Raw genomic sequence first — 10,910 nt, 5'->3', positions numbered from 1 at the left:
GGGGGGGATTAATAGTTTAAACATGATTAAAATGAGATTAACACAAGAGCCATTATCCTGTGAATAACCAGGGAATAACCAGGCAATAAACAGCAAAAAACAAAAACAAAAACAAACCCATTCACAAGGAAATCTAGTGAATGATTTGCTGCTGTTTATTGCCTGGTTATTCACAGGATAATGGCACTTTAATCACGTTTAATCTCGATGTTGTGTGACACCATTAGTGAAATTGTGCAATTAAAACAGGATATTCCCAGGATAATATCGCTTTGATCATGACATCATGTGAAAAACATTAATGCAATGGTACGATTATGGCAGGTTAATCACCATTTATACTTCCAACTTCCCCCCTGTGTGATAAACTCCTTAGCAATGTTGGCTATGGTTGGGGAGTGTAGCAGTCCAACAACATCTGGAAGGCCACATCCTATTTTCTATAGGTTCCAAACATTTTGGGTTGGTTTCTTCCAGCTAGGAGCTCTGTTAAGGTGACCAACCCTATTGAGATTTACTTGCGAATGAACCAATGGAATTGAAAGAGCTTACTATCCATTTGAGTTTCATTTGAAACAGAGCTGGGGAAAATTGTTATTTACAATGGCCATGCTGGCTGGCAGTGCTATTCAGACCAGACCCGTTCTGCAAGCTCTTGGCTGCTGGTCTGCAGAGAATTTCCAGGAAAGAAAGAAACATTCATAGCCAATGGACACATATATGGTACCAATCCCTGGCCTATTTGGGAGAGAAAACAGCCTCCACCTCCTCATTTCCCCCCCACTTTTCCCCAATTTTAGGAAGAACTTCCTGATTGTAAGAGTGGTATGACAGTGGAATACACTGCCTTGGAGAGTGGTGGAGCCGCCTCCTTTGGAGGTCTTTAAACAGAGGCTGGATGGGCCATCTGTTGGGGGTGCTTTGGTTATGTACTATTCCTGCACAACAGGAGGTAGACTGGATGACTCTTGTGGTCTCTTCCAACTCTAGGATTCTATGATTCTATGTCTGCAATCCTAAGTAGAATAGTAAAAAAATAAGGCCTTTTGCAGCCACTGCTATGGATCAATAAAAGCTACAGTATCCACAATAGTGCTGGAGATGGCACAAGAGTAACACCTGCCTGCCCCCCCCCCCCCAAAACACACATTTCCTTAAGCCAGTGTGCATTTTTGAAGTTTGGCTTTCTCATGAAGTGAGGTGAGGTGCAGGTTCATACATCACAGTCTCCACACAGAACATTTTGCATAGAAGCTGAAGATAGCAGTTTATAATGGAATCCTCTGATTAGGCCAGGAGCATCTAATTAATTATAGGAGATGGAGGAAAAGGTGAACCCTGACAACAGCCTTTCGCTGTCAGTTTCTTTGCAATGGTAAGCCAGGTCTCATGTCTGTAAGCCAGGAATATTTTTTTCCCTAACTGCTTGTGTGGGTCCCCCGCCGCTGCCCCAGCCTTCCTTCCTAGTTCAAATTTCCTGGAAATTGTCAGCCTGTTATCAATTTGTATTTTTCTTTTCCCAATGGAGTTACTTTGTAACTCCATCCAGTATTTCCCCCCCTCCCCTGTAGCTGTCAATGAGCGTTTCACACACATAGCATATTTAATACGCCTGGAATTCATTATGTGTTTTCCTAAGAACCCAGTCATACATTTTTCACCCCCCTCTTTTTAAACAATTCTTCCTTTCCTCCTAAATTTACTTCACAGTTGACCTGTTCTAATTTCCAGTTGGCTCTTCCTGCCTTTGGTCCCCTTTGATCCTTCCAGCAGTGGCTGGGATTTCCTTCAAAGTTCCCCAGAAAAATGCAAAAGATTGCATTAAAACACACTCATTCATTGTGACTCACTCACTTTTATACTCTAATATGACCCCTCCTCCTCAAGACTCTTCTCTTTTTCCCCCTCCGATTCTTCATGTCCTTTCAAACATTCCCTCATTTTCATTCCCTCCTCGCTCTCTTGCAGGCTTGATTTGTGTGTGTGTATACAATATTTACACTCATTCCCTCCATATTTGCAGCTTTCATATTTGCGGATTTGATTAATCATGGATTTGATGAATGTGTTCTCTCTAGGGATATTTAGGTCTTCCAGTGCAACTCTATGGTCAACTTTAACTAAAAGTTGCACTGAAAAGCCTAGATTCCTAGAGAGGACACTCCACTAGGCCTTTGTAGCTCCTCCGGCACAGTTCTATGGACAGTGTCTGTTGGACATTGACCACAGAGTTGTCCTGGATGACCTAGAGATTCCTAGAGAGAATACTCTACTAGGCCTTTGTAGCTCCTCCGGCACAGTTCTATGGCCAGTGTCTGTTGGACATTGACCACAGAGTTGCCCTGGATGACCTAGAGATTCCTAGAGAGAATACTCTACTAGGCCTTTGTAGCTCCTCCGGCACAGTTCTATGGCCAGTGTCTGTTGGACATTGACCACAGAGTTGTCCTGGATGACCTAGAGATTCCTAGAGAGAATACTCTACTAGGCCTTTGTAGCTCCTCCGGCACAGTTCTATGGACAGTGTCTGTTAGACATTGACCACAGAGTTGTCCTGGATGACCTAGAGATTCCTAGAGAGAATACTCTACTAGGCCTTTGTAGCTCCTCCGGCACAGTTCTATGGACAGTGTCTGTTGGACATTGACCACAGAGTTGTCCTGGATGACCTAGAGATTCCTAGAGAGAATACTCTACTAGGCCTTTGTAGCTCCTCCGGCACAGTTCTATGGCCAGTGTCTGTTGGACATTGACCACAGAGTTGTCCTGGATGACCTAGAGATTCCTAGAGAGAATACTCTACTAGGCCTTTGTAGCTCCTCCGGCACAGTTCTATGGCCAGTGTCTGTTGGACATTGACCACAGAGTTGCCCTGGATGACCTAGAGATTCCTAGAGAGAATACTCTACTAGGCCTTTGTAGCTCCTCCGGCACAGTTCTATGGCCAGTGTCTGTTGGACATTGACCACAGAGTTGTCCTGGATGACCTAGAGATTCCTAGAGAGAATACTCTACTAGGCCTTTGTAGCTCCTCCGGCACAGTTCTATGGCCAGTGTCTGTTGGACATTGACCACAGAGTTGTCCTGGATGACCTAGAGATTCCTAGAGAGAATACTCTACTAGGCCTTTGTAGCTCCTCCGGCACAGTTCTATGGCCAGTGTCTGTTGGACATTGACCACAGAGTTGCCCTGGATGACCTAGAGATTCCTAGAGAGAATACTCTACTAGGCCTTTGTAGCTCCTCCGGCACAGTTCTATGGCCAGTGTCTGTTGGACATTGACCACAGAGTTGTCCTGGATGACCTAGAGATTCCTAGAGAGAATACTCTACTAGGCCTTTGTAGCTCCTCCGGCACAGTTCTATGGCCAGTGTCTGTTGGACATTGACCACAGAGTTGTCCTGGATGACCTAGAGATTCCTAGAGAGAATACTCTACTAGGCCTTTGTAGCTCCTCCGGCACAGTTCTATGGCCAGTGTCTGTTGGACATTGACCACAGAGTTGTCCTGGATGACCTAGAGATTCCTAGAGAGGTGTCATTCTCTCAGGTAAAAACATGGTGTTTTTGTTATTTGTGGTTTTTCCATATTCATGGGGTTCTTGTGCTCCTAACCATAGTGAATATTGAGGGACAAGTGTAGAATATTATATAGAGATAATAATAATAATAATAATAACTAGTATCTTACTGTTGCTGTTGTCTCCCAACTTGGCTTCAACGCTTGCTTGCTCTCCTTTGACTAAAGTGTGTGCAGCGTTGCCAATTTCTGGGGAATTCCCTGCAGTCCGGAGAATTTAATTAATTTCTTTCCAGGGATTTTGACTGAATATTCAGGTAAATATTGGGGAATTCCAGGGATTTTGGTAAAACATTCCGGGGATATGTCTTTGAGGCTTGTTGGCAACACTGTGTGTGTGTGTGTGAGAGAAATGTCATCCTAAAAGTTGGAAGTGTTTTTAGGGCTGCATCCGCACTGTGCGGAAATAACCCGGTTTGACACTGCTTTAACTGCTATGGCTCAATGCTAGGGAATTTCCAGAACTCTCTAGCATTGAGCCATGGCAGTTAAAGCGGTGCCAAACCGGGTTATTTCCGCACTGTGCGGATGCAGCCTTTTTGCTTCTTTCTCTCTGATCCTGAAATAACTAGAGGAAGTTCGCCTGATTCTTTCCAATGACGGCTTCACATCAGCGTCTAATGGCATCTTCTCTAAAGGCAGAGGGAGTGCTGCAAGCCAGGCATGAGCCAAAGAAGGAGGGAAGGGAAGGGAGTCTGGTTTGGAGGAAGGATCCCCTCCGCCTCCTCGGACTCTTGCTACTGACACCGCTTCCCCGTCGCCAAAGGAAATAAACAGTCTTTCCCAGACTCTGAGGGGAAAACTTCCCCCACTGGAAGGGAGGGTGGCATTTGTGTATTGGCTCCGTGTTGTTCTTGTTGTGTGCCTTCATTCGTTTGCGACTTCTGCTGACCCCCAGGAGACCCCCTCATTGGCTTTTCTTGGCCAGTCTCTCCAGGAGAGGGGTGGGTTGCCATTGCCCTCCTCTTGAGGCTGTGAGAGTGTGGCTTGGCCAAAGTCACTCTCAGGGGGTTTGCATGGCCCAGCCTGGTCTCCAGAGGCAGGAGGCTCAAACCACTACCCCGTACTGCCTCTCGCTATGTATTGGCACAGGGCCTTTGGAAAGCAATAGTTTTCATGTTGGACTATGGCTCTGGAGCCCAGGGTCGGAATCCCCCGCTCAGCCCTGGAAACCCACTGGGGGACCCTGAGCAAGTCGCACCCTCTCAGCCTCAGAGGAGGGCAAGGCAAACCCCCTTCTGAAGCAGCCCTCCTTTTCTAGGACACGTCCTCCATTTCAGCCTCCCCTCCAGGAGGAACACCAAAACGTCCTCCCTTTTGGCACGTGAGGCATTTCTAGTTCTACCGGTGGATGATCCTTTTTTAAAAAGCTTTTCTTTAGCCAGTCTTCCATTTTTTCTCCCTTGTCCTCCTCCTTGGACAGCTTTCGTCAAACCCTGCTGCCTCTGGAGGGGAAAAAACAAAATGAAACTTGCCAAGAATAAAACTCGTGATAGGTGCTGCTGACCCTTTCAGGGCGGCCATAAGCCCGAAGCGACTTGAAGGCACTCCCACAACCACAACTTCCACAACCACAACTCTTCCTAAGCTTTATTTCCTCCCTCTTCCCCTGCCCTGCCTCCATCCCTTCAGAGGCTTCTAAAGCTGGGCTCGAGTTGTCTGAAGGGATTAGGAGGGATTGGGGTTTTTTAAGGGCGCCATGGGGCGAAAGGGGCTCTTCTGAGGGAAAAGGGCGCCTGCTGCCCTTGCACTTCTTCCCTCTCTCCCTTCTCCTTTTCCCTCAGGCAATGCTCCCCAATCTGCCTTTTGGGCAGAAACAGCTGCTGTGGCCTTTGCCCGTCTCCCTTTAAAAGGCTGTGGCCTTTGCCTGTGTCCTCTTCTGAAAAGCTGGTGTGAGTGGCACAAGGCTCAGGGGGAGGAAGAAGGAGAGGCCCTCGGTTTTATTTATTGAAAATCAAATTTCAAATTTCAAATAAAAATTAAAATGTGTACAATGAGTTCCCACACTGACCCCAGCCCTAGGGAAGGAGGGTGTTTCTCCTTCTGTGGTAGAGTAGTTACAATTCAGAATGTTACTTATGTTGAGGAAATGAAAATTATAGTACTGAAATGAATTGAGGGCAAACTTTGTCAGGATGAAGGATTCAGATCATGTCAAATTCTCTGCTTTGGAATGTAAACAGTTTGGAAATGGCTCCAGATTTTAAGCTGCTAGAGCAAATAAAAGGAAGTACTGGCATAAACAGTTTTAAGGAAACAAAACATAATGGATTGACATGGGATAGAGATGGTATGCTAGGATATCCAACAAATATATATATATATATATATATGCAAATGTTCAATTCAATGTAACCAATGAAAATGTGATTTGTAGTTTCCTTTGTTCGAAATGGTATATTACAAACCTTGGTTCATCTTAAGAACTGTGGTCCCAGTAATTTGGGATATGGACTTCCTGGCTCTGGGAACAACGCTGCAGCTGGAAATAAATGGGCTTTCGGACTGTGTGGGCATGTACTACAAGAGTTTATTCCTGACGTTTCACCAGCATCTGTGGCTGGCATCTTCAGAGCATGCTGGCATGGAAGAGAGTTGGGTATACACACACACACACACAGACACACACACACACACTGTGTGCCCCTGGGTAGGGAGGAGTGATTCCCATGTGAATCTGTGTATATAGTACTATAGATTCCGTTCCAGTCGGGCTCCTGTGGTCTCCCTCTGCTGATTTCTGGTTTAAAATTCTGGTTCTACAATAGTCAATAACCTAGAACCCTTCCTCCTCCTCCTCCTCCGCCTCCACTTCCTCCTCTCCCTCTCCCTCTCTCTCTCTGTGCTTCAGTCTCTGGGGCGGGAGCAATGGAAGGCAGGGAGGCAGGCAGGAAGGCGCGCAGGCGCACCTCCCTCCGTCTGCCGCTGCCTCTGGTGCCTGTGCTGCTGCTGCCGCCGCCGCCGCCAAGCGCAGTTGCCGGGGAGTTGATGGCCGGACCCGAGCCCAAGATGCGGAGGAGCCCGGAGCAGGAGGAGGACGCCGGCAGCGGCTGCGGGAGCCTCAGGAGCCCCCAGTGGGGCTGGGACGGGCGTCGCGGGGCTCCCTCTTCGGGGGCCAGCTCCTGACCTGCCTGCCGCCCCTTCCTCTTCCTCCTCCTCTCCCCACACCCTCCTCCTCCTCCTCCTCCTCCAGCCCCCCGAAGCATGTCCGCCACGTCCAAGGGGACCCCCACCACCACCACCGCCACCACCTCCTCCTCCTCGGCCGCTTCCTCCTCGGTCTCCTCCTCGCCCGCCGAAGGGCTGCCGGCGGCCGGCTCCAAAGCCCAGGTGAAGGAGCAGATCAAGATCATCGTCGACGACTTGGAGCTAGTCCTGGGGGACCTGAAGGACGTGGCCAAGGAGCTCAAGGAGGTCAGGATCCGGATGGAAGGGGAAAGCGCGGGAAGAGGGCAGGGGGGAGGGGGGAGCGGACACCCCGGTTTGGACCTGAGAGGCTGGAGAGGAAAGAGCCGGCGAGGCGGCTCCGTTGTCTCCGGGCGGGACTGGCCCAACTCTTCTCGAAGAAACTAAGGGGGACTGACAGACTTCTTCTCCCCCCCCCCCCTTTCCTGCAAACCACCGAGTGTCTCCAGAGCCCCTTCCTTCCTTCCTTCCTTCCTTCCTTCCTTCCTTCCTCCTTTTGGAGTTGTCCATTCGGGAGGGAGTCCGCCTCCTCCTCCCCTCCCTCTCTCTCTCTCCGTTGGAGCCGCACTGGGGAAAGCATCCGCTTTGAGAGCTCTGCCAGGGCTCCACGGCCTGGAATTCTGGGAAGGGTCCGCTCCGGTGCCCCAACAAACCACCATTCCCAGAATTCCAAGAACCGCGGCAGCGAAAGCGGTACCAAAACGGATGATTTCCCCAGTGCGGGTGTATCCTTAAAAAAAACACCTCCCACTCCTTCCTTCCTTCCTTCCTTCCTTCCTTCCTTCCTTCCTTCCTTCTCATAGCCCTGCGCTTTGGGGAAAAGGGTGCTTGGGACACTCGGGAGTGGTTTTTTTTTTTGGGGGGGGGGTTCTGTCCATCTCTTCACATTTTGTATTTGGAGTGTATGGCGACGAAGGAGGAGGAGTTGTTCCTCTCCATCTCTTCTTCGTGTGGAAAGACTGTGTGGGCATTTCTTCTTCTTCTCCTTCTCCTTCTTTTTCTTCCTCTCTCTCTCTCTCTTCCTCCCTCCTTCCTCTGCCTTGGGATCCAAAGGGGGCGTTTAGTCCTTGCCTTTTTGCTAAGGCTTCCTTCCCCTGGCAGCAACAGGAACGACGCCACTTAACGCCTTGGTGCAGTTTCTCCACACCCCCCGAGAGTCTCTCTATGTGGGTTTACTCTCTCTCTCTCTGTCTAGAGAGAGAGAGAGAGAGAGTATAGTGTGTGTGTGTGTGTGTCTTGTGTTCTTTCTGTGGCGGGTGTTCTTTGAAGGCGCTGACGGGAGGAGGGGGCGAGGCGGGAAGATCGCAGCTCGGAGCCTGTCAAAGTCATTAAAGTTCCCGGCGCTTTTGAGCGAAGAGGGGGGGGGGATTCCTTGCCGAAAAGGGAGGGAGGAGGGAGGAGCCGAGATGGGGGGGGCTTCTGCTGGATGTTGAGCAGAGGAGAGGGGCTCCTTGGATGCCAGTGACTTCTTCCCAAGCTCCACTGCCTGAATACCGATGGAGGCTTCCCTGTGTGTCATCCCGAACCTTTGAAATCCAACAAGACACACACACACACAGAGGGAAGGATCTGAGCATAAGATGCAGCCCTGTCTGAACCTGAGGACTTGGTCAGCATCGCAATCTAAATATAATCATAGTTGCTTTTTTAAAGTGTGTGCCAAGAGTGTCCCCTTCCCCTGTTCCCCCAAATGCCACTGTCTGGAAGGCCTCCTGAGGGAGCTTCAGTGGGGCTGCCTTTCTGATCTGATTTTGACTAGCCTTCCTGGCTCCGTCTTTTGCTCTGATGGGTTACAGGTTGGTGCCACCATCGCGGTGGGATTTTCAGTACGATGGAAGTAGGAGGAGCCTCTGCTCACATAGCCTTAAAAATTACAGCGTATCCAGATGATGATGATGATGATAATGATGATATTTTTATATATATATATATATATATATATATATATATATATATATATCTTTTTATCCACTACACTGGAGATTTGGGTGATTCCAGAAGAAAGGGGGCAGAGAGCCCTTGCCTCACGTTCCTCTTGTTTAGCCCTGTCACCTTAACATCCCTGGATCAGCTAAGTCTGAATGACAAGAGTCAGTTCAAATGTAGATCCATCGCTGATGAAATGCACAGGATTGTAGCCTTCTGCCTTGGTGGATATGGCTAGGATTGGGATTTAAAGGTGTTGGGGGTGCAAGATAGACCCCCATGTTGTAAGTGTCAACAGATGAAACTTCTCTTTTGGGAATATAATTACTAGAAAGAGTTTGGATTTATTTTTTTCGCCCAGGCTTGAATCACAGAACAAATGTTGCACACGATGTTCATTTGCCTCCTAACTTTGAAACCAATATAATATATCCTTAGCCAGCAGCGGCTGTCAGCTCCTATAGTTTAGTTTGCAGACCTGATGCAATTCCTGTGGAGATATTGTGAAGCAGCAAAACATTGCCTCTCCACCGCGCAACTTATATATCCTCTCCCAGTTTCCCTGGGTTTTCTTTGTGAGTGTGTTTGTGGGGGTGCTTTAATGGCACATTTGGTAGACAGATGGTAGGATTATGCACTGCAAATCAAGTCCCAAGCATGTGTGTGTATCCTCTCTAATCCTTTACATTACATGATACAATCCTCCACACTAGCCATTTCCTCATTTTGTAGGGATTTAACAAGCTCTTTTCCCTTAAGAGACCTGAAAAGCAGTTTTTCATTTCCTGAAGGAACTTGTATAAAAGATTGAGAAAATCTGTCTTATATCCCACCTTTCTTTCACCAGATGCTTCCCCTCCCCCTTGTAATATAAGCACATGGCCTTTTTGCTATCTGAAGGTATATACTCTTCAAACAACCAGCTGTCTTTGACTACAGTTCTTTATCAGCTTCAACGAACATGGCAAAAATTAGTGGAATTGAAATGGGAGGGAAAAAACACCGGAGACGACTGCAGCTTCAAGTCATTTCAAGTTTACGATGATCCTAGGGCAGACCTATTGCAGGGTTTTCTTGGCAAGATTTGTTCAGAGGAGGTTTGCCATTGGTCATCTTCTGAGACTGAGAAAGTGTGGCTGCCCAAGGTCAGCCAGTGGGTTTCAATGGTTTCAAACCTGTTATCCCAGACTCCTAGTCCAAGGCTCAGAGCACTATACCATGCTACATTGGCATCACTAGGGTTGGAGTCACCTGATGTGGCAACTCATGGTGTCACCGTGTCACCCGCCCCCCTATACCTCCTCCCATACACCACCACACAAAATCTTGAGTAACGTTTTTTGTTCTAATGTTACTCATAAGTTGTAATTCCCATATAAAGCAATAGCAGCTTCATTTATATATCGCTTCGTTACCACACCAAGCAGTCTCTTCGGAGTAATCACTGACTGCAGTAGTAATAGCTGCGACATAAAACAACTGGCAAAATTAAAATTATAATTTTAAATTAAAATATCATATACGCAGCCTAAATGCATTTACGTGTACCTAGTTTCATGGGGTTAAAGCGAAAATGTGGTAAGATTTAATGTGTTTTATGAAAATTTAAAAATAATTTAAAAAATTTAAATTACTTTGAAAAAACAAAAACAAACCTAGGGTCTGTCAGTTGTCCTTCTGCTGAGACTCACACCATTCACACCATCTCTTCAGCATTTTAAAGTGACACAGGCAAACTCCAAAGCCCATTCTGCCAAATGTTTGGGGAACAGTGGTGTCACCTGCCCTTAGGATGTCACCTGATATGGCCTACACCCCTCCTCCATCCCCTAGTAATGCCCCTGCTATTCTGAGTCTCAGTCTTTTTACACTGCAGATGGTTCACCAGTTATACAGTTGTCTGAATATTGTTTTGTCTGTAGAATCATCTATCTATCTATCTATCTATCTATCTATCTATCTATCTGTCTGTCTGTCTGTCTTTGCCGTTATTGTGATTCATGATACTTGGAGTGTCTGATTATTCTCACTGAAAACCAGGCACAGTTTCTATAAGGAGAAATCACATGTTGCCATTTTGCTGTGATATGTATGGTTTTAGGTAAGCAAGCTTGTCTATTGCTGTTGACAGAACTACTGATGGAAAAACAGTAACAGCCAGTGAAAGGTTTTGCTGCCTATAGCTGTGCTAGTTTTCATGGAATATACTGTAAAGCCT

General features: G+C 47.4%; 1 protein-coding gene across 2 annotated transcripts in view; it reads left to right on the top strand.

Moving 5' to 3' along the window:
* Positions 1-6,500: 6,500 nt before the first annotated feature.
* The window catches only part of PRR16 (proline rich 16), a 145,178-nt gene continuing 140,768 nt past the window's right edge, over positions 6,501-10,910 (top strand). For both annotated transcript variants that reach the window (XM_089491779.1, XM_089491787.1), the window contains exon 1: positions 6,501-6,994. In XM_089491779.1, coding sequence (XP_089347905.1) covers positions 6,785-6,994 — 210 coding nt within the window. In that variant the 5' untranslated portion in view covers positions 6,501-6,784. The remainder of the gene's footprint in view (positions 6,995-10,910) is intronic.

The sequence above is a fragment of the Sceloporus occidentalis genome, unplaced genomic scaffold (genome assembly GCF_023333645.1).
Source record: "Sceloporus occidentalis isolate IW3139 unplaced genomic scaffold, rSceOcc1.0.p SCAF_1, whole genome shotgun sequence".
NCBI lineage: Eukaryota > Metazoa > Chordata > Lepidosauria > Squamata > Phrynosomatidae > Sceloporus > Sceloporus occidentalis.
The sequence above is the reverse complement of the archived record's forward strand: the minus strand, read 5'-3'. Positions and strand labels throughout refer to the sequence as shown.